This window comes from Dama dama, chromosome 18, assembly GCF_033118175.1.
Source record: "Dama dama isolate Ldn47 chromosome 18, ASM3311817v1, whole genome shotgun sequence".
Classification (NCBI taxonomy): Eukaryota; Metazoa; Chordata; class Mammalia; order Artiodactyla; family Cervidae; genus Dama; species Dama dama.
Genome location: NC_083698.1, coordinates 60,674,136 through 60,697,867, shown reverse-complemented (window position 1 = coordinate 60,697,867; position 23,732 = coordinate 60,674,136). Strand labels below are relative to the sequence as shown.

The 23,732-nt window shown below is 37.2% G+C and overlaps 1 protein-coding gene across 7 annotated transcripts in view; it reads left to right on the top strand.

Annotated features, from left to right (window-relative positions):
* BBS9 (Bardet-Biedl syndrome 9) overlaps positions 1 to 23,732 on the top strand; it is a 438,091-nt gene that overhangs the window by 92,565 nt on the left and 321,794 nt on the right. For all 7 annotated transcript variants that reach the window (XM_061165393.1, XM_061165394.1, XM_061165395.1 and 4 more), the window contains exon 6: positions 18,673 to 18,847. In XM_061165393.1, the coding sequence (XP_061021376.1) occupies positions 18,673 to 18,847 (175 nt within the window). The remainder of the gene's footprint in view (positions 1 to 18,672; positions 18,848 to 23,732) is intronic.

Genomic DNA, 23,732 nt, shown 5'->3' with positions numbered 1-23,732 from the left:
AAATTCATTGGGCCATTGCTAGGTGCTCCCTCCTAAGATTTAACCTTAACTTTCTCATTTAATTCTCAAAGCAACCCTATAAATTAGGTCATTATTTTCATTTCAGGCACAAGAAAATTTAGGCTTGATAAGATTAAGCAGTTTGCCCAAGGTTGTGTCTTGTGAATGATGGATTTTTAACTTTATTCATTTACTTAATGGTACAAATACTTCAGTTTTTTTCTGATGTTAAATGTTTTGATATTTTTTGTTATGGCTTCTGACCTTTGTATCTTTCTAATGAAGATCTTTCTTACATTGTGATTCTAAAACATTTTCACATGTTTTCTTAACTTTCTGGAATTTGTTTTTAGATATTATATGTAGTAGGGCTCTAATTTAATTTTTTCCCCAAATGTATATCCTGTTGTCCAAGTGCCATTTATGAATATTCTTTGAAATGCTGACTTTCTTATATGCACATTACCTGTTTAGTCATTTATTTGCTCTTAGACTCTACTCCTTTCCCTTGATTTATGTCCATAAATAGTGTGTCTATAAAGAATGCCAATGATTTATTTGTCCATAAATAGTGTATCTATAAAAAATACAAATACTGTCTTAAAAATTAATGTATAATGTGCTTTGATATGTGGGAGGAGTAATTCTTTATTGGTCTTGTTTTTAAATATTTATAAGTTGGTTTTTTTTTTCGCTTTCCTTTCAGGCTTGAAAAATAGTTTATTGAGTTCCATGAAAAAAATCATGCTGGAATTTTGTCTGGCATTGCATCACATCTATAGATTATTTTAATGCATAACTGACATGTTTGTATATTGATTCTTTCCATCCAGGAACATAATATGTCTTATTATTCACTTACTTGTCCTTTTATGTTTTTTAGTAAAAATTTTAGTTTTATTTATGTTGATTGTTTACTTGTTGGTTGTATCTCCTCTGCCTCTTTTATTCCCTCCCTCCATCCTTCTTTCACTTCCTTCTTTCCTTTCACTTATGAGCCAAGCACTATAGCAACAATATGGTGATAAGTATAGAGGTCTGTGTGGGCTTCACTGCTGGCTCAGTGGTAAAGGGAGAAGGCGATGGCACCCCACTCCAGTGCTCTCGCCTGGAAAATCCCATGGACAGAGGAGCCTGGTGGGCTGCAGTCCATGGGGTCACACAGAGTTGGACATGACTGAAGCGACTTAGCAGCAGCAGCAGTGTTGTAAAGAATCCACCTACCAATGCAGGAGGTGCGGGTTTGATTCCTGGTCTGAGAAGATCCCCTGGAGAAGGAAATGGCAACCCACCCCAGTATTCTTGCCTGGAAAACCCCATGGACAGAGGAGCCTAGTGGGCTACAGTCCATGGGGGTCACGAAGAGTTGAACACAACTTAGCGACTGAACAACAGCAACAATTGTGGTCTGTGACCTCATTAAGTTTGGAGAGGGAGACATATATTAAGTCGATAATCATAGAAGTAGGTATAAAAGCACAAGTGCTATGAAGGAAAAGATGCCATGATGATGAGGATATATTTTAGGTGTATATTGTTTAGTTCAGCCTTACTTAATTTGACCTTCCTAAGGAAATTAAGATCTGAAAGTTGAGTTAGAGTCCATGTGTTAGGAATTTAATTGCCTTGCTTGCTGTTGTGAATGGAATATTTGTAATAACATTATTATTATTATTATTTTTGAGCTTCCCTGGTGGCTCAGACGGTAAAGCGTCTGCCTGTAACCCACTCCAGTACTCTTGCCCGGAAAATCCCATAGATGGAGGAGCGTGGTAGGCTACAGTCCATGGGGTCACAAAGAGTCGGACATGACTGAGTGACTTCACTTTCTTTTTTTTTTGGGAGGAGATGGGAGGAAGTCTGGGAATTCAATGTTATGTTGACAGTTATTTTTCCTGCTCCACAAAAGAATATTCTGCTCTGTTCTGGCAAACATTGATGTTAAAAAGTCATCTCTTAGTCTAGCTATTATTCTTTTGCTAGTTAATCAGTCTTTTCTCTATTGCTTTTAAAAAATTCTGATTCATATCAATGTATGACAAAACCCACTGGAAAAAAAAATAATAAAAAAAAATTAAAAAAAAATAAAAATAAAAAATTCCTTTTGTCTTTGGTGTTCTGCAGTTTCTCTGTCAGGCATCTAAGGGAGGATTTATTTTTACTTATCCTATTTGCAATTTATTTGGCTTAAACCTGAATCTTAGGATTGATGCTTTTCAACAATTCTGGAAAATCTTCAGCTATTATTTCTTTGAATATTGCCTCTTTCATATTCTCTCCATTGTCTCCTAATGAAAATCCAGTTAGATACATTAGACCATCTTACGTTACTGTTCATGTCTCTTTCTCTCTGTCTGTTTTTGTTTTTTTGATAATTTTATTATTTTTCACTGTGCTGGGTATAGTAATTTTATTCTTTGTTGATAATTTCAGTAAATGAAGTCTTTGTAGTTCTGATTCTGCTTTCTAGTATTTTTGCTGTCTCTTGCTCATATTGCCTCCTGTTCTATGTACATTGGGATTTTTTTGCCTGTGAAGTCATATTCCTGGAACTCTATGCATGGGAATGATTGGTGTGTTCCTTCAAAGATTTGAGTTTTCTTTTGTCAGCGGCTTGGTGGTACTTCTCACCCAGGATCACGTTATACTGACTTCACAGACTGAGGCTTCTTGGGCAAGTCAGTAGAGTGAATTTGGTCAGAAAACCCACATTAAGATCAGCTTGAGGTTTGTGAATTCTTAGGAGAGAATGTTTTCCTTCATCTTGTTCCAAGTTTTGAGATAGGCATTTTGCTTTCTCTTGGGCATGTGTGTGTGGGGGGGGGAGGGGTGTGGGTGGGTGGGGTGATGCTATTTCTGAGTTCTCCTTACTGTAAGAGTAAGGCTTTTTGTGATCTTAGCTTTATTCTAGGGGGAGAAAGATAATACACAGGCTCAATTGGATTTCCTACATAGAGTGGGCCCCACTGTTTTTCTTCTTTACCATATGACATTTTGAGACTATGAAAACTGATGCTGAGGGTATATGGTTTAGGAACATGCCCCAGGGGCTCTGTTTACCTTTATGGTTCTCACTTTTGCTTAGTGTTTGGCTCCTGAATTTTATTTACTGTTTTTAAGGGGAGGCAGCATCTTGATATATGCAAAAATACTGCTTTTAACAAACATTTAACTCTGTAATTTTATTGGGAGAATGAGGGTTTTATGTCCAGTTCTCATCTACTTATTTTATAATTTGTTTAGTTTTATTTACCTCTTCAAGCAATCCTTTTAGAAATAAGACAAGAATAAATAAATTACAGTGAGGAATTCACCAAGAGGCTATATCAAGTTTTGTCTGCCCAAGTGAAATCTTTGACATTTTATATTTGAATCTGACGTTATTTATCAGCATGCGCATGTGTGTTTGCTCAGTTGTGTCTAACTCTTTGTGACCTCATGGACTGTAGCCCTCCAGGCTCCTCTGTCCATGGAATTTTCCTGGCAAGAATACTGGAGCGGGTTGCCATTTCTTACTCCAGGGGATCTTCCTGACTCAGGGATTGAACCTGAGTGTCTTGAGTCTCCTGCATTGGCAGGCAGATTCTTTACCACTGTGCCACCTGGGAAGCCCTATTTATAAGCACACTGAATGTATTTGTGATGTTCGGCTATGTTAAATTTGAAATCAGAAAAGAATTTGGAGATTATGTCATTAGAGTATCTATTTTGTGCATAGTTTTCCATTGGAGAAGCAGACTAAGGATTAGGCTTGAATTCTGGCTTGGCTGCGTACCGGTTGTGTGTCCTTAACAAACCATCAAACCTTCCTGAGCCTTAGGTCTCTCTGCAGTTGAATGAGAACGATAGTTCTTGATCTTCCCAAGTTATAGAATAGTTGCTAGAGATGGATGTGTTAATAATATATGGGCCAGTGCTTGTAACCTGCTATTGTTAATTTTGAATTCTTTGATTTACTTCTATTAATCTCATGAGATTTCTATGAGAGAAGGTTGTCACTGCGTTCAGAAATTGTTACCTTTGTTCTATGCAATCTCTTGAAACCCACCTCAGTTCTTAATTTCCTCTATGTATGACATTCTAGCTCAGTTAGCCCTTAGAGCATAGCGTAGACACCAAGAAATTTGAAAGCCAGTTTAGAAAGATCTATTGAAATACATGTGGAGTGTTGCCTAGTTACACATGTCTTTCACATTTGTGCCAGATGGAGATATATTTCAGTGTTTTAGGATATAAAGTAAAACTAGTCTTTGATAGAGAATAGTAAACGCCCATGTGATATCCTGTTAGCGAAATTTTTGAAAAGTTGATTGTCATTTGATAGGATTAGATTCTTTGTCTATTTGTCAGCAGAGGGAGCCTTTGCCTCACTTTTTGATTCCAGAAACCCGATAGTGTAAGTTTGTAAAGAACCAACATATTATGGAAAATGATTGTTTCCTTGTCTAACCTAGGTCTCAATAGGTTTTAAACCAGTTTTTCCTTTCTTCTTATAAAGCAAAAGCTTTTTGTGTTTGTTTTCTGAGTTTTTTTTTTTTTTTCATTACTAGTGGTATATAAGTGCTAATATGGGGAGTTCTTTAAAAGTGGTTCATGCTGGGATAAGCTAGTGGCTCTCAAATGCTATTCACCATTAAAGTTTTAAATGGTCTTAGGGTAATGAGGAAAAATTAAATAATGTAGTAAATTTTTCATAAAGCTAAAATTTGTTCAACTAAAGGGCTATACTTAGTACTGACATTTTCTACTTCGTACTTATTTATTTTACATTGTCTATATAGATAATGTTGATGTTGATAGTCTTTATTTATTTATTTATTTTAAATCTCCTTATCGGGCAGTTTACAACCTATGATATTCCCTAGTAGTTTCTGAAATTTTATACATCAGTGAAGTTCAAGAGCCTGGGATCACTGCTTTAGCAAGGACTTTAGCAAATAAAGATTGGAACTTCTGAACTGAACCATTTCCAACATCCTGGTTACTTTTGGTTCTAACTTTTCCCTGAGATGTTTACTTCCCTTTTACACTTAAGGAGAGAGACTTAATGACTAAACTGCTGTATCTGATATTAAAAATATAAGTGTAGGTACTAGGGATAGTTGGTTTATTTTTTTTTAAAGTGTGCTAAATTTGGAATTAAGATTGACATGCGTTCCGACGATGTTCCAGGTCCTAAACTGGGTAGTTTGCATATGTTCCCTTCTTTAGTCTTTACAGCAACTCAGTGGGGTATAGAGATTGTGATAAGGTTTATTTTGCATGTGAAGAAACAGAGAAATTAAAGTAGCCAAAGTTACATGTCTAGAATGTGTCAGAGCAGGGTTTAGAACATGACCATGTGGTCTTTTTGATTCAAAATCCTTGCTCTTTCCACTATGTCTTTTCCACTACTTTGTATTGTATTTGTTACTTTCCCCATGTTCACTCGGTTTATTCTTTTATGATATACCATCCTGATCTAAGAACAAGAAATACTCCAAGAGTATCCTATTTAATGGGGCTTCCCAGGTGGCTCAGATGGTAAAGAATCTACCTGCAACTCAGGAGACCTGGGCTCGATCTCTGGGTCAGGCAGATCCCCTGGAGGAGGGCATGGCAACCCACTCCAGTATTCTTGCCTGGAGAATCCCCATGGACAGAGGAGCCTGGCGGGCTGCAGTCCGTGGGGCTGCAGTGTTGGACATGGCTGAGTGACTCAGCAGCAGCAGCAGTGCAGGTGGCTCAGTGGTGAAGAACCCGCTTGTAATGCAGGAGACGTGAGTTTGGTCCCTGGGTTGGGAAGATTCCTTGAAGAAGGAAATGGCAACCTGCTCTTGTATTTTTGCCTGGGAAATCCTATGAACAGAGGAGACCGGTGGGCTACAGTCCACGAGGTCACGAAGAGTCAAACATGACTGAATGAGCAAGCATGCATCCTATTTAGTACTCTTTTTTGGGAGTACTTTTCCTATGGTAATAATTGTTTCATATTACCCAGAGAAAGACTTTGTACTCAGTGCTCTAATAATTACTAAAGCTTTTAGGCTTAATCTGTAAATGGTTTTGAAGTTAGAGTTTTATAAAATACTGATGGATTTAAAGATCATTCTATTTCTTTTGTATCCTCTCTGGCCTGCCACAGTTTATTCTTTATTGTTAAGTGATTTCCCTTCTCATGCATATATTTTCCTTTTGCTGTCCTCCCCCACCCCACCTTTATCTCCTGTGTCTTTCTGTTAGGCTTTTATCTTTCTTAAAAGCAGTGTTATCCTTAATCTTTTCCCCTTCTGCTTAGTATTTCCTAGTATCTCTAACATTGGGCATATACTGAATACTTTGTCTTTTGGCAATACTAAGCCCTGAAATAATTTAGAATTTTAATTTCTTAAGTGTCATGTGTTAAAACTAATTGTTTCAGGGCCTTTTTCATACCACATTTACTTTGCTGCTGTTCATTCATTCAACAAATGTTTATTGACTTCTGCTATGTACTGGGGACTATTTGGGTTAGAAAGGTGTGGTGAATAAAGTATAATGCCAGATCTCATGGGGCTTTCATGTGAATATGATAATATTGTCAAATATCTTGGCCAACTTGATGATCATTAGCATCCTGTGTCTAGTACTACAGTTTGACATGGTTTTCTACTTTCCTGAGGATTCAGTTGACTTGAACAGGTGTTTTTGGAGAACCGACTTATAAGGGACTATACTCAGTACTGTGAGCTAGACAATGAAAACAAAATGGACTTGCCTTCAAGGCTTTTATTATTTACTTGTGGAAGTTGAGGAGGGGAGAGAGATATGCCAAATTTAGCTGTATTGCCAGGAAAAAGTATTGTCAGTACTAATAGGCAGTGATGCAGAATGTACTAAGAAAGAAAAGAAGGAGAATGGATTATTTATGCCTGAAGGGGACTGGAGAAAGCTTCAAAGTGGTGATGTTGGATCCTGGGGATGGAGGACATCTAGAAGGATTTTATGAGGTTAAGATGGGGGAATGGTACTTGAGGTGCATTGAACTTACAGTAACAAATACATAAGGGCCTTTGGACAAACTTATGTTACCTGAGAACCCCATGTTACCTTAAGTATTTGGTGGTTGGGATTGGATGAGAGGTAGTAGTTAGAGTTCATTTAGCAGATACATTGAAGAGTTCTTTGGATATCCTACTTATTAATTTCTACTTATTTATGAAGATACTGGTGTACTTTTGAATTTTTTGAGTTGGTTGATAACATGATTGCATCTGTATATTAAGATGATTACTTTGGTGTATTTGTTTTTATGACTTTTATTCAAGATATGATATTTTAACTGCTTCTTTTAGGAGAATCCAAGGGCATTTAATAGACCAAACAGTGGCTGAGTGGCACATAAAACCTTTAAAGTCCTTGTTGTCTGTATCCCCAATTCATTTTGATTTGCCTTTTAAATTGTATGAGTTTAGGTGAAGTTGAATCTCAGCTAAGAATCTCCTGGCATTATTTTTTTCACAACCTAATTTAATTGGCTATAATGAATTGAGGGATGTAGACTTTTAATATACACTGATGATTTTAGAATTGAGAGTTAACAATATACAAAAAGCCAATATTTAGCTTTTGGAGTTATGTCTTTATGGGACTGATAATATTTGCAAATAAAGAAGTATTTATACAAAATACTTAAATTTTTTTCTTTTTTAGAATATTTTTAGGGCAAGAGTTTTTCTGGATTTCTTATCATGGCTAGTTATTACCTTGAGAAATTTATCTCACTTTCAAACCAGTTATTTAAAAAAATAGATCCCCAACCCTCACTGTTTAAGAATTTTCCTTTTGGATGAGAGAGAAGAGAGGAATACTAATAAATAATGGGCTTAGCTGTATGATATCATCTATCTTGTCTTTCTTATGTCATCCTGCAAAAAACATCAATAAAAGAGAGGCAGGGTGGGGTTCAGGGAAGAATTTGTGTGTTGGGGGAGGGAGCAGAGGTAGGGACAGCTCATTGACAGAGAGGGCTTTCAGACACTCATAATGTACTGCTTTAGAGATGTCAATAGTGACCATGTTAGAGAAGTTGCCGTTTTGAGGAAAGTAAGCTTAAAATAGAAAATCATGTAGGATAGACAAAAACGCACACAGACGTAGGTTTTGAGAGATTTTCCATAGTTCTTGAAGTCTTAAAAAACCCTTTGCTTTGGCAGAAAGAGTGAATTTCTGATTTGGTGTGTGCTCCTTCCCACATTAAATTTTATCCTTTTTAGTCTGAAGGGTTTTTTCCCTCCCAATTTGAAATTATTTACATAATTTTGTATGTAAGAAACTAGTAATCCAGTAACATTAATTACTTACCATTTATTGAATGCTTACCAGATACCAGCTAGTATGTTTTTTTTTTTGTATTTTGTCCTGACTATAGCATCATACAGTCTTCTCCTATACGCTGCTTTGCAGACGAGGAAACCTGCTTTCAGGGCTGAAATAAGTTTGCGGCAAATCTGGGCTTCAGTTGTGGCTTTGCCATCAGTTCTGATGAGAATGCCTGCCATCTTCATCAGCAGTGTCTCCCACCACTCAACACCTTCCCTCAGTGTTTACTGATCTTATTCCTCTTTAAACATGGCTCTCTTTTAATCCTGTAATCCAAGATTCTGAATGGTGTGCTTTCTGCTTTTGCTTTCCTGAATGTCTGGCAAACTCTTTCTCAGCCTGCAAAACCCAAGTGTTATTTCTGTTCTGAAGCTTTTCTTAATTTTTCCAGATACTGTTAATCATACTTCAGTACATAAGCTTTTAAATTATTTTAATATGCCTCTGTTCTCACATTGTTAGAACTCCCATATTCTGAGAGTAGCAACCGTCTCTCCTAGCACATGCTAGGTACAGTGAATGTTTGTGGAATTTGTTGAATGAATGTGAATTCTGGAGAGTATTATCAAACCTTTCATGATCATTGCATCTGACAATGTAATTCACCCAACATTTTGTGGATGCAAGTGATAATATAATGTTTAGGACCTCCTTTTAAACTCTAACACTGCATTCGTATTGAATCTGTCACATGTAATGCTAATTTAATGTATGGTCATAATTTCTCTATAATATGTTATTAACCTTGTTGACAGTTTGGGGGGGGGGAATAGTGATAAATAACTTGGTGGAACACACACTAGTGGTGTGTTTTGTAAGCCTATTAAAGTTCCTATTAAAAAGAGACACATTAAAATGTCAAAAGGCAAGTTCATAGGAAGAGTTAGTATATAGTCCCAATTTTTATTTTTTTGAGTCTTAAAGTAATTACTCTCATGAAGTTATTTATTGGGTAACACTTGAATAATAGTTGAGAATTTGTAGAATTTTTCCCTGGTACATACTTAAAAATGTTAGCCATTTAGCTCAACACATGTATCCTATTTGTTGATTTCCCCTTGTTTTCTTAGGGCTTTAAGAAATGATATTTAATGGCAAGTTTACAATCTTGCAGGCTGTAGAAATCCACCTACCATTTGTTTTTAAGTCAGTATCTGTTGAAATCCTACTTTGAACATTTCTCCATCCTTGCTCATAGCAAACATGCTGTATCATTTCTGAGTTAAGTTTGCATAAAGATTAATAAGTTAACATTTCAGTTTTTCTGTAACAACAACAAAACCTTTTTCCGTGCATGCATCAGGCAAACGGGCGGAAGTCCCACAGACTTGTGGACTCTTCTGTTCGTGTGCATCAGTCTCTTGATGTTTCCTGTCTGCCCTTTAGACTACCTATACAGCTGTTTTTCATGTGTTTTTCAGACTTGGAGAAGGACCAAGTCTTTTTGACAGCTGCATGCTGAACTGCAATATATGCTTGGCCACAGGTCACGTTTGCATTTCTTCACTTGTGTTTTTCCTCAGTGTGTAAAAGAAATATGAGCATAGAGAGATTCAGAAAGCATGTAGCATGCTGAGTAATGGTAGTCTCCTTTCATGTATGCCCCTCCGCTTACTCTGCTACATAGATTCCACAGGAAGTAAAAGACAGCAGAAAAATGGAGGAAATGGTATTCAGAACTACCCTCCAAGGGCCCCTTGTTGCTATAGTAATGAATGATGGAAAATGCTCTGGGTCATGCATGGTGGAAGGAACCGAGATGGGTGCATGCACACACACGCACACACACAGGGCTACAGGCCGTTTTAGTGAATGGGCTGTAATTTAGTAAAATTATAACTGTTAAACTAGCAGTCAATTCAACATTTAATTGATTACCAGTTTATGCATCATGTTAAGGCTTTGACTGTATGATATTTTATCACCAGGAAATGGGATACATTTTTTAATAAATATTCATTTCATGGAGTTGCCATAATAGGACTTTCTTGTTTTCACTCACCGATCCCCACAGTCACAGAATTTTTACTTTGTCTTTGGAAATGAAAAATACTGATTTCCAAAATTCTTTCAAAATGATTTTGCTAGGTGTTTTGTCAGTTTGTCCCTAGATCTTGCAATTAGCATTTCAAATCACAATACATATTTTTCTCTCATCATGGTTAAGATTAATGAGATAAACATCAGATTTAAAATTCTGATGAAATGTCCAAACCTTCCTAATTATTTCAACTTTAAAAGATATTTCCCCTGTATTGTTTAGCCATGCTTTTTGAGGAAGCATCACTTAGATATTATCATCTTTTCAATCTGTTGCTTTTATATTTCATGCCCTATTGGTAAAACATGATCCATTTCATTATATCAAATCTAGCTGCCTCTGTATCTTTTCCTAATATGTTCTTTTTTCTCTTGCAGAAATTTCTTCTGCTTTTCCCTTTGATTCCTTTTCATTCTACCTATCCTTCTCAGTCTAGGCATTCTCAGTTGAGAGGTAGGATACATCCCACCTCTATCATGAAACCTTTCACAGGAAACTCACCATAATGAAGTTCTCTGGTTTTCTATAGTACTTAGTTGATTTCACATCATTTAGATTGTATTTGTTAGCATACATTATTTTAAAAAATGGATCTAGTGTGCTATAATGGAGTCAGATTCTGGTTTGAGTATTGTCTTTTTTTTTTTTTTTTTTGAGTATTGTCATTTTTTAATTCTTTGGCATTGACGGATTATTTAAGCTCTGTGGTTTTCAGTCTTCTCATGTGTAAAATGAGACTATTGTTAGTAAAGCATGTAGCTATATGCTGGGTAAGTGTTTAGCACAAAGGTGGGAATATAACAGGTGCTCAGTAAATGGCAGTAGTAACTTGCTGTTCTGTGTTCCTTACAGCTCCTAATATAATACTGAGCGTGTGGTAAAGACTGAGTATGGTTCATGGCTAGGTCATTTAAATAGCTCCTGAAATCCCATCGCTTTTATGGAGGCTTCCTGTTGGCTGTTGTATTAGAACTACAAAACTTTCATGGCTTCTCTAGACTGTTCTTTCTTTTCCCATTATCTGTAAGGGGAGCCTTTGGTATGTTTTCTGAAGTGACTTCCAAAACAGTGATTTGAAGGAATTATTTATTTATTTTTGAGTAATGTTTTGGATTGATCCCTACATTTTTCTAAACGTCAGTGGCCAGGATTGTAATAAATAAAGCATTTTTCATGTACTTAAAATGCAGTATGTGAAACACATAGAACAGAGTCTCAGCCAATCTGAGCTGCAGATGCATAAATTATTCTGCCTAGCTTACTTCAGCTCAACAGATGTTTATTAATGTATCTCCTATGTGCCAGGCATTTTCTAATTGTTGGATATATAAAGATGAGTAAGGTTTACCTTCCTACCTTTGAGTTTAACCTAGAGTTAATGAGAGACACAAAAATAGATCATTTCAGTCAGTCACTAGTTGTGAGAGGTAGGTAAGGGTGGGGCTCTCTGGGATCACAGTTGGAGGGTAGTTGAAGGGAAAGAGAAGGTTTCTGGGAAGACACAGCTTCAGCCTGTGATGTCTCTCAGAGGACAAATGGGTTGATCCTCTTGGCTCAGGGACAGAGACCCAACTCAGCTTCAATATTCATGAGAATTTATTACCTGTAAAGCTCATGAATAGGTTTGGTTCCAAGTGAGACTTGATGCATTAGCTCAAACAGTTAAGAGCTGATCTCTTAACTGCACCCTTGTAAAAGTCGAATGGCTTCTGTGATTCCAGACCTTGTCCGCCTCACATGTGACTCCCTGGGGGGAGGAGTAGGGTTTTCTTTAGTTTCATCTCAGTTTAGGGCTTTAGTTTCTTTCATTGGCTGTAAATTATAACCATCCTTTAACCAATCACTGTGACTAGTGGGATACTAATTAGTTTACAGAAGTCAGGGCCTACCTATCCTCAAGTTTAGAATGAAGTCAGTCTCATTCAAGCTTTGTGGCTAAAGATGGGAGGAGAGGAGAGTAGATGACCAGGATGCATCCAGTATACATGCAGTATCCCAGCAGAAGAAAATTGTGAGAGTTTTGTTTATTTTTTTTGGAAAGGTAATAATATAAGCAAAAGCAAGGAAGTGTGTACCATCATGATATGCATGGGAGACAGCAAGTATCTAAATATTAATACAGCATGTAGTGTGAGACTTAGAAAATAATTATAAATATAAATATAATTATAAAGATAATATAAATATAAAGATAATAATGTGATACAGTATTTAACCCCTGCTGGACCTTCTGATTTTCATACATTGCTTAATTTAATTCTCACCATGCCTAACTAGGTAGGTACATCATCTTGTAGATAAGTACTGGGTACTAGGTAGGTGCATCATCTTGTAGATAAGGAATTTGAGCTGAAAGTAACAGCTAATAATTGGTTGAGCTGGACTAAACTCAGATTATCTGACTCTAGAGGCCATCCATGTGTACATGACAGTATAGTACTTTCCTCTATATTGCTAGAGTTTCAGCAAAAAAGACTTCATATATCATGCTAAGGAGCCAAGTTTTCTCTGAGGCTCAAGTTTTCTTCAAGCTCTAGGTCTGTTGTAACATGAGAAAACAGTGGTTCTCAAACTTGATCATGCATCAAATAACCTTGTTGTTGCTTAGTCGCTAAGATGTGTCCAACACTTTTTGGACCCCATGGACTGTAGCCTGCCAGGCTGTTCTGTCAATGGGATTGTCCAGGCAAGAATACTGGAATGGGTTGCCATTTCCTTCTCCTGGGGATCTTCCTGACCCAGGGATCAAACCCATGTCTCCAGCATTGACAGGTGGATTCTTGACTACTAAGTTACTAGGGAATACTGAAACAACCTCTAGTGCTTGTTAAAACCTAGGCTTCTTGGGCCCTAACATCAGAGTTTCTCATTCCATAGATTTAGAGTGGGACTCTAGGATTTGCATTTATAAGAATTTCCTTAGACAATACTGATGCTGGTGGTCTGGGGGCCACAATTTGAGGAGCACTTCTTTGAGGTCTTTGGGAGGCTGTGGTTCAGTGACATTCAACATATTGAAATGAACGTAAATTTTACTGGTACTTTTACTTGGAAGTATACATGTCTTGCTCTCACATTTCTTAATAATACAGAGACTGTATTTTGGTTACAGTAGTATCCTCCCCAATAGGTCAATGAAACACATTTTTTCATTGATTGGATTTCTTCTGTCTCTGATTCTTGATTTACTAAAATTAAATGTATTGCTCTCCTCCTAGGTCCTGCTCAATTTGCCAGTGCTCACTACTCTCCTTGATGGTTAAAAAAGTACATTTGTATACAAAAGAAATATATTTCAACACTTTGTTTACATTTTTATTGTGAAAAATTTAAATATCAGAATAACATGAGTCTCCATATTAACACCATTTAGAGTCAACTGTTGTAAATGTTTAACATATACATGTATACATACTTTTTCTTTATGAATGATTTGAAAGCAAATTACAGATCTTGTGCCACTTCACTCATAACTGTTGCAACATATATTTAATAAGAACATTCTCTTATGTAATCATACCATGATCACACTTAAGAAAATTAACAATAATTCCTACTGTTCTCTAACATGCATTCATATTCCAATTTCCCCAGTTGTTCCAATGTCTTCTATATCTGGTTGTGTTTTGGTACCAGGGTCTAATCAAGTGAAATTAAATTTTAAGAGTCAGCAAAGCTGGATGGCTTTTTATGCTCAGATAAATTCTATGTTATTTAAGATACAAATTTGGTTACTTTAATAAAGACCCAACTTAATTAAAGAAGATGTTTATTTCTGTCACATTTGATCACTTGGAAATAAAGTGGTCCAGGACTGGTAGGCAGCTCTTTTGCTTTCAATATGTAACTTCTATCTCTGAGGCCATGATAGCTGTGCCAGCCCTATCATCATGCTGGGAAGAGAGGAAGAGAGTGTATACTCAGTCCTTTTAAGGGTATGTCTGGATGGTGCACATATCACCTTGCTCCTCTCTCATTGGCAACAAAGTAATCATATGATATATCTGTTATACAGGCTTGGAGATACAGGCTTTAATTCTGTCTGGATGGCTGTGTGTCTAGAGGTAATTCAGGTACACACACAGCATCCATACAAACTCATACCTTACGGTTTGAAAACTTTAATATAAGTATAGTAGATAAAGGATAGATAAAAAAATTTAAAACTGACTGAAAAACCTACTATGCATTATAAAAGAATTTGAGCATTGAGGGAATACTCTTCAAAACAGCATTAACAGGAACAATTGCTTTCTCTTTAGAGATGCCAGAGTGATTCAGATGTGAGTTTAGTGAACATATGCTAAGACAATATTCAACCTGAAACGTTTCTCAGACTATTTAAAATGATTAAATTTATTGAATCAATCAAGATGGGGTGGAGTATGTTGCAGTAATAAGCACCCCAAATCTCAGTTTGTTTTCTTTTAAAAGCACTCCTTTGGCAAAACATTTTTCTTTTTAAAAATTGCTCGTTTCCATAATCAGGTACAGTAATAAGATTGCCATCAATTTCTATACAATTTAATTTGTTTTTGAGTAAAGTATTCTTTAAGCTTCAACATTTAGGTATATATACTATATTGACCCTGTTGTTTAGTCGCTCAGTCATGTCCGACTCTTTACGACCCCATGGACTATAGCCAGCCAGGCTTCTCTGTCCATGGAATTCTCCAGGCAAGAATAGTGGAATGGGTTGCCATGACCTTCTCCAGTATTGACCCTGATATCAAGGTAATATGAAATAGTTACTATAGGACCTACTGTACACAGTAAGTATGAGTTAGAGATGACAAATCAATTAGAAGACTGACCTTTTGTTTATTCCCTTAGAGTAACTTAATTTTTCTTTGACAGAATTCTTCCCTTTGTGACATTTAGACAATAGTATGTACTAATCAACACTAGCAGAATGTGAAAAATTATACTCACTGGATCTTTCTCAGATTAGAGGTACTATCAGTTCAGTTGCTCAGTCGTGTCTGACTCTTTGTGACCCTATGAACTGCAGGATGCCAGGCTTCCCTGTCCATAACCAACTCCCAGAGCTTGCTCAAACTCATGTCCATCGAGTCGGTGATGCATCCAACCATCTTATCCTCTGTTGTCCCCTTCACCTCCTGCCTTCAGTCTTTCCCAGCATCAGGGTCTTTTCAGATGAGTCAGTTCTTCGCATCAGGTGACCAAAGTACTGGAGTTTCAGCTTCAGCATCAGTCCTTCCAATGAATATTCAGAACTAATTTCCTTTAGGATGGACTGGTTGGATCTCCTTGCAGTCCAAGGGACTCTCAAGAGTCTTCTTCAACACCATAGTTCAAAAGCATCATTTCTTCAGTGCTCAGCTTTCTTTATAGTCCAACTCTCACATCCGTACATGACTACTGGAAAAACCATAGCCTTGACCAGACAGACCTTTGTTGGCAAAGTAATGTCTCTGCTTTTTAATATGCTGTCTAGGTTGGTCGTAGCTTTTCTTCCAAGGGGCAAGTGTCTTTTAATTTCATGGCTGCAGTCACCATCTGCAGTGATTTTGGAGCCTAAGAAAATAAAGTCTCTCACTGTTTCCATTGTTTCCCATCTATTTGTCATGAAGTGATGGGACCAGATGCCATGATCTTAGTTTTCTGAATGTTAAATTTTAAGCCAGCTTTTTTACTCTCCTCTTTCACTTTCATCAAGGAACTGTTTAATTCTTCTTTGCTTTCTGCTGTAAAGGTGGTGTCATCTGCATATCTGCGGTTACTGATATTTCTTCTGGCAATCTTGATCCAGCTTGTGCTTCATCCAGCTTGGCATTTTGCATGATATACTCTGCATATAAGTTAAATAAGCAGGGTGACAATATACACCCTTGACATACTCCTTTCCCAATTTGCAACCAGTCTGTTGTTCCATGTCTGAGTTTTACTGTTGTTTCTTAACTTGCATATAGATTTCTCTAGAGGCAGGTCAGGTGGTCTGGTATTCCCATCTCTTGAAGAATTTTCCACAGTTTGTGGTGATCCACACAGTCAAAGTCTTTGGCATAGTCAATAGCGCAGAAATAGATGTTTTTCTGGAACTCTCTTGCTTTTTCCATGATTCACCAGATGTTGGCAATTTAATCTCTGGTTCCTCTGCCTTTTCTAAATCCAGCTTGAATATCTGGAATTTCATGGTTCACGTACTGTTGAAGCCTGGCTTGCATAATTTTGAGCATTGCTTTGCTAGCGTGTGAGATGAGTACAATTGTGTGGTAGTTTGAGCATTCTTTGGCATTGCCTTTCTTTGGGATTGGAATGAAAACTGACCTTTTCCAGTCCTGTGGCCACTGCTGAGTTTTCCAAATTTGCTGGCATATTGAATGCAGCACTTTCACAGCATCATCTTTTAGGATTTGAAGTAGCTCAACTGCAATTCCATCATCTCCACTAGCTTTGTTCATAGTGATGCTTCCTAAGGGCCACTTGATTTCACATTCCAGCATGTCTGGCTCTAGGTAAGGGATCAGGCCCTTGTGGTTATCTGGGTTGTGAAGATCTTTTTTGTATAGTTCTTCTGTGTATTCTTGCCACCTCTTCTTAATATCTTCTGCTTCTGTTAGGTTTCTAGACATATGTTAGACATACTATTTCTGTCCTTTATTGTGCCCATCTTTGCATGAAATGTTCCCTTGGTATCTCTAATTTTCTTGAAGAGATCTCTAGTCATCCCATTCTATTGTTTTCCTCTATTTCTTTGCACTGATCACTGAGAAAGGCTTTCATATCTGTCCTTGCTATTCTCTGGAACTCTGCATTCAGACGGGTATATCTTTCCTTTTCTCCTTTGCCTTTAACTTCTCTTCTTTTCTCAGCTATTTGTAAGACCTCCTGAGACAACCATTTTGATTTTTTGCATATTTTTTTCTTGGAGATGGTCTTGATTCCTGCCTCCTGTACAATGTCACGAACTTCTGTCCTTAGTTCTTCAGGCACTCTATCGGATCTAATCCCTTGAATCTATTTGTCACTTCCATTGTATAATTGTAAGGGATTTGATTTAGGTTATACCTGAATGGTCTAGTGGGTTTCTCTACTTTCTTCAATTTAAGTCTAAATTTGGCAATGAGAAGTTCATGATCTGATCCACAGTCAGTTCCCGGTCTTGTTTTTGCTGACTGGATAGAGACTGTACTATAGAAACCATCATCATTGTCATCTTCTCAGTATATTTTAAGAGTGGTGAATTATGTAGCTAATAGTTTTACAGACTAATAGTAGAAAACACTTCATAATCAGTTTATAGTTTTGGGGCTTCCCTGGTGGATCAGCTGTAAAAAATCCACCTGTGATGTGGGAGACCTAAGTTTGCTCCCTGGGTTGTGAAGATTGCCTGGAGAAGGGAACTGCTACCCACTCCAGTATTCTGGCGTGGAGAATTCCATGGACTACATTGTTTAGTCCATGGGGTCACAAAGAGTTGGACACAACTGAGCGACTTATAGAATAATGCTGCTGCTGCCGGGTCGCTTCAGTTGTGCCCGGCTCTGTGCGACCGCATAGATGGCTCCCCCGTCCCTGGGATTCTCCAGGCCAGAATACTGGAGTGGGTTGCCATTTCCTTCTCCAAGGCATGCATGCATGCTAAGTCGCTTCAGTCATGTCCGACTCTGTTCGACCGTATGGACAGCAGCCCACCAAGCTCCTCTGCCCATGGGATTCTCCAAGCAAGAATACTGGAGTGGGTTGCCATTTCCTTCTCCATTACAGACTAATACTTACAGATTAATAGTAGAAAACACTTCAAAATCAGTTGATAGTTTATGATAGTCAATGATTAGTATTATTCATTATTAATTGTTTTCTCTCCCAACAGTGCTCAACACTGATTTGTATAAAACTGGTATTTAATACATGTCTGTGGATTTGGTGTGCTGTGTTTGACTGATGTTTAAGTATTGTGAAAATATGGGCTGACATACTATGAAGATGAGAAACAGCCTGGTGCAGAACAGTTTATAGTTCTGATTTTGGAAAAAATGGTATTTTGCAGAGTCATGACTGTTCTCAGGGATTATCTTGAGCTAGAAATTTTAGCTCATGTAAATGAAAACAAATATATTTAAAACTATAGACATGAATAATGAAAAAACTGGGAAATGTGTATACAGTGAAATATAATAATCTTATAGCTTCATTGGTTTGCATCCTAAGATTTAAGCTGCTCATTTTGCCCCTGGGGGGGAAAATTAAATTTGTGTTGAACAGCGACAAAATCATTGTATTTATAAAAAGAACATGTCATTTAATTTCCTTTAATTTTTCTTTAGGTCGTGATTTAATTTGTATCCAGTCTATGGATGGGATGCTGATGGTGTTTGAGCAGGAAAGCTATGCTTTTGGGAGGTTTCTCCCTGGTTCTCTTTTACCCGGCCCGCTTGCTTACAGTTCCCGTACAGATTCCTTCATTACTGTTTCTTCCTGCCGTCAAGTGGAAAGTTACAAGTGAGTATGGATCTTGAATCTTTGGAATCACGATTTTTTTTTGTGTGTGTGTATGCTGCTGACGACAGAGGATGAGATGGTTAGATGGCATCACCGACTCAATGGATATGAGTTTGGGTAAACTCCAGGATGGTGATGGACAGGGAGGCATGGTGTGCTGCCATTCATGGGGTCGCAAAGAGTCGGACACGACTGAGCGACTGAACTGAACTGATGCTGCTGATAAATTCTTTTCCACAAAGAGCTTGAATATTGCAAATAAAAAGGAGAGTGATTTTGTTGTTATAATGTAATTGTGGTGACTTAGTGGATATAATTTACATATAAAATATTTGCAAGGCAGTATAGTGCAGAGATTGAGAGGAAGGATTTGGAGAGAGGTACACGTGGATTGAAGTCCTGATTTTGCGACTCACAGCTGTTTAATACAGTGTTGTTATCCTGAATGTAAAGGAGATAGCAACATCTATTTCAACAAACTTGTTAGAAGGATTAAGTGTATGTTAAATTACCATGGGGTGTGTGTTTGTGTGTGTGTGGGTGCACGTGCACTCAGCTGTGTCCAACTTTTTGTGACCCTATGGACTGTAGCCCAGCAGGCTTTTCTGTCCATGGAATTTTCCAGGCAAGGTTACTGGAGCAAGTTGCCATTTTCTCCCCTAGGGGTTCTTCCTAACCCAGAGATGGAACCTGCATCTTTTGCGTCTCCTGCATTGGCAAATGGATTCTTTACCACTCGTGCCACCCCATAGGAAATGCTCAGTAATTATTGTGATTGTTCCCTGAATTATAAATAATAAAACAGTGTGAATGAAAAAAACCCAGATACAAATACATAAATATAGAATGATTTTATAACAAAAAAAAGAATGTATGTGACAAGGGAGGAATACTGGCAAGAAATACAAGTTATTATAAATGTTTTTAAAAGAACAGTTAACAGAAGTGAAGTATGAAAACGACCCTTTTCGCTAGAAATTTTTATCGATTTTGGTGAATTGTGTTTGAGAGAGAGACCCTTTTTTCTTCTACCAGCTAAGTTTCAATAAGAATTATGGTTTTGAGTTTTGGAGGCTGTGCTTTTTGTTGGAAGAGAGCATGGGGAAAAAATGTGTAGATATCCATTTTGGGAAAAGAAATAGTCTTGGAGAATTATAATATCTTCAGTAACTTTATTGTTGTTCTCTTACTGATGGCAGCATTTAGAACTTTAAACATCCAAGCAGCACTTCATTATAGCCTTTCAGTATTGTTTTTGGCCATATGATTTTTCCCAAGGCAGGAAGGAAGTATATAAATTCATCAGGCAACAGCTGTAAATTTTTGCCTCAAGTTTTATTATTGTGTGTATTGCAAGTTAACATAGTTTTCCCTGATAAGTGACCATCTACGCTTTGAGAATTATTGTTAAGGCAACGAGGATTTAAAACTCTGAAAATAAGCAAATATTTGTGACTAAGCAGAAGTTAACTGATGGAGGTAGTGTATCATTATGTCATATTCCTTCTACAGTGCCTATGGCTCTTGTCCAAAGGAGATGAATAAGTTGTGGCATTGCTACTGGTAATAAATAAAATATTATAATTGTTTTGAGACACTGAGAACAATATCTGTATAATTCATTCAATCCTGCCAAAACTTAAACAATATTGAGGAGATCTGGTTTTCAGCTTTCCACCCTAGTTCTTGCCAAATTGTGTGATACTAGCAGTGATACACTGGGGTCATGATATAAAGATTTGAATGTCCCATGACTTACTCTTTGAAATATGTGAATAGAAATTAATTTGGTAATAACTCCAGGAGTGATTAGTTGAGGAAGCAATGTGTAGGTTTCCTTAATGTGAAGGTTTAATCTTACAGAAACTCATACTGTTTTAACTGTGGTAATTCTGCAGCATACTGATCTATTAAATTGATCTTCATCTAGAACTAAGAAGTGCACACTTTATTTATTATGTGAATCTTTTATAATGGTAAAATGCATGGGATATATGATTATTGTGAAGTGATGACAATCAAGAGGGTTTATAACATTAAGTGGTATGTTGTATTTATATACACTTTCAAGTATAATAGGTTAAATGATAATCACAGTTTTAAATGATAATCACAGGTGTAATTTAGGATGGGAGAAAGCATGAAAACTGTAGTTTTGGTCTTTGGAGGCTTCATTAAATCTATAATCAGTTAAAAATATAATCAGTTAATATAAAAGGCTCTTAAGACATAATTCATCTTCATTTTCGATATTGATATTTAATTACTTTGAATACAGATCAGTTATGTTCAGATAGGAACTGGAGAAAGCTATGAGTCTCAAACTTTAGTGTACACCTGGGCCTCCTTTTATAAAATGTATGTTTGCTGATTCTCAAGCCCCAACCCTGTAGATCTTGATTTAGTAGGTTTAGGGAAAAGATCCAGAAATCATCATTACAAATAACACGCTCCAGGTGCTTCTAATTCAGGGACACACTTTGAATGTTGTTTTTCTTTGGAAGTAAGAGAATTGTTTACTTATTTTTTTTTGGTAGAGAAGGGGCCTATGGCCGTTCCCTTGCCATGTTTTTGCCAACTTGGACCGTCTTTTATATTCTCTTTCTTTCTTTGCCAGAATGATTTAGGCAGTACATCATGATCTGTCTACCTTTTTTCTGTTCTTATTCAGCTCTTGCTTTGCATTCTGATTGACATTCAGGTCTTTCTCTTTTCAGTTGGATTTCTGTTTTTGTTATCTCTGATCTAGACTTGGAAGGGCCTTTCTGATGTCTGTTCTTTTGAAGTAGATGTTCAACAAGATCTACTTGTTAAGGAATGAAATGTTAATGTTATGTTAACATTATGTTAATGAAATGCTAATGCTAATGAATGAAGGAATGAAAAGTTTATGAGGAAACCTTCTATTTTGTTACTGGAATCTTTCAATTAAAATGATTCTCACTAGCACAATCAAGAATGTTTTAGCTATAGTTGAAATGAACATAGTAATGCTTTGTATCCAGAGCTTCCAATTCTAGTAGAATTCTACAGGTTAAATTATCAAAGTTCCCAAATCTCCTGGCACGCTTTCAGGTGACAGCTATTTTTCATCTGAAAATAAATGATTTTGGAGGGTTTACTTTTGTATTTCTGTGACACCTCAATCCATCTTTTAGTTCCTTGCTGCTGTTTTTATGATGTGATACAGAAGAGCACTAAATTATATTGGTTGAGTTTGTCAATGGTGCTCTATGGGACCTGTTAAGCATTTGTGACTGTTGGTTCGAAAAACATCACAGTTCACCTGGACTTGCTGTGTCTGTGATTAGTGCCTTTCTGTTCCGAAAAATATGTATGACAGTCTTTCATGAAATTTTTTTTTACATTGGACCTGATTATTCTTTCAGCACTTTCAATAAGGGAATTTTATTCTTTAGCTTATATCACTGAACACTTGAGTGATAAGAAAAAATATCCAAGTGTTTTATTTCAGAATTTCCAAGTCTGCTTGGAATTGTTCAGTTTTGGAAATAGATTTCCATGTACATTATTGATCCCAGTTAAGAGAATTTAAGAAAGAATTGTAAAATAAATGCTATTGGAAGTTTGTCATGATATAAATTTATTGCCAGTTATGTTTAGTAATAAAATCCTCTTCTGAGCTGTCTTCCAGGAAGAGAATTGTTCTGGATTTAGAAATCAGGAGTGAATTTTGGCTGTGTCTCTGCATGTTGTTTTGATGTTAATGAGACCACTTTAGGGGTTCACTTATGCCTCAGATGAAATAATAACTCTCTACAGTTATATAAGAAGCTTCAAACAGCTCATAAGCTTTGGATTTTTGTAACAACCTCATTAATATCCATATCATCCTCTGGTAGGTTGGTGTCTGCAGGAAATGAACTGCCTATATTAATTATTGCCTGAGGTTAGATCCATTAGGACTGGTCCTAATGGACCAGCTCTGGACCGATGTTTTAGTCACCAGTGCACACTATTTCTGTTATCATGAACCAAGAAGACTGAAGGAATCCTATTGGAGGTCAGAGTGTGAGGTATAATTATTTGGCAGTTTTGAAGACCTAGGGATATTGAAGGTCATTCTCAGATGGTATTTGCTGCCTATGGAATTTTTTAGCATGGTTTTACAAGGTTGAGATCTTCAGCCTCCTATCATTTATTGGTCTCATTTCCCATGACTTATTCCTCTCTGCCAGGCATCTCTCCTAAGCTCCTTCCATGGCCTTTGATGTCTCTTTTATTGCTGCATGCCCTTGCATGTGTTGTTTGCTTTGCCATAATGTGTTTTAGTCTTTAACAGCATGATGAGTTTTCACTCATTCTTCAAAATCTAGCTTTCTCCTCCTTAACTGATACCAAGAACGTATATATTTCCTCCACCTGTTGCAGGAAGGGGGACCCCTTCCAGGCCCCGAAACTGGGCTCTTGTCTAACACTCAGAAATGAATTGTGTGAGGAGACACATGTGCTGACAAAGCAAGGGATTTTATTGGGAAAGGGCATCCGGGTGGAGAGCAATAGGGTAAGGGAACCCAGGAGAACTGCTCTGCCACGTGGCTTGCAGTCTAGTGTTTTATGGTGATGGGATCAGTTTCCGGGTTGTCTTTAGCCAATCATTCTGACTCAGAGTCCTTCCTAGTGGTGCATGCCTTGTTCAGCCAAGATGGATGCCAGAGAGAAGGATTCTGGGAGGTGGTTGGGCAGGTGGTGTCTCCTTTTGACCTTTCCTGAACTCTTCCGGTTGGTGGTGGCTTATTAGTTCCATGTTCCTTACCAGAACCTCCTGTTGTAACACAGCTCATGCAAATGGTTACTATGGTGCCTGGCCAGGGTGGGCAGTTTCAGTCAGTGTGCTTCCCCTAACACACCCATGTTACCTGTT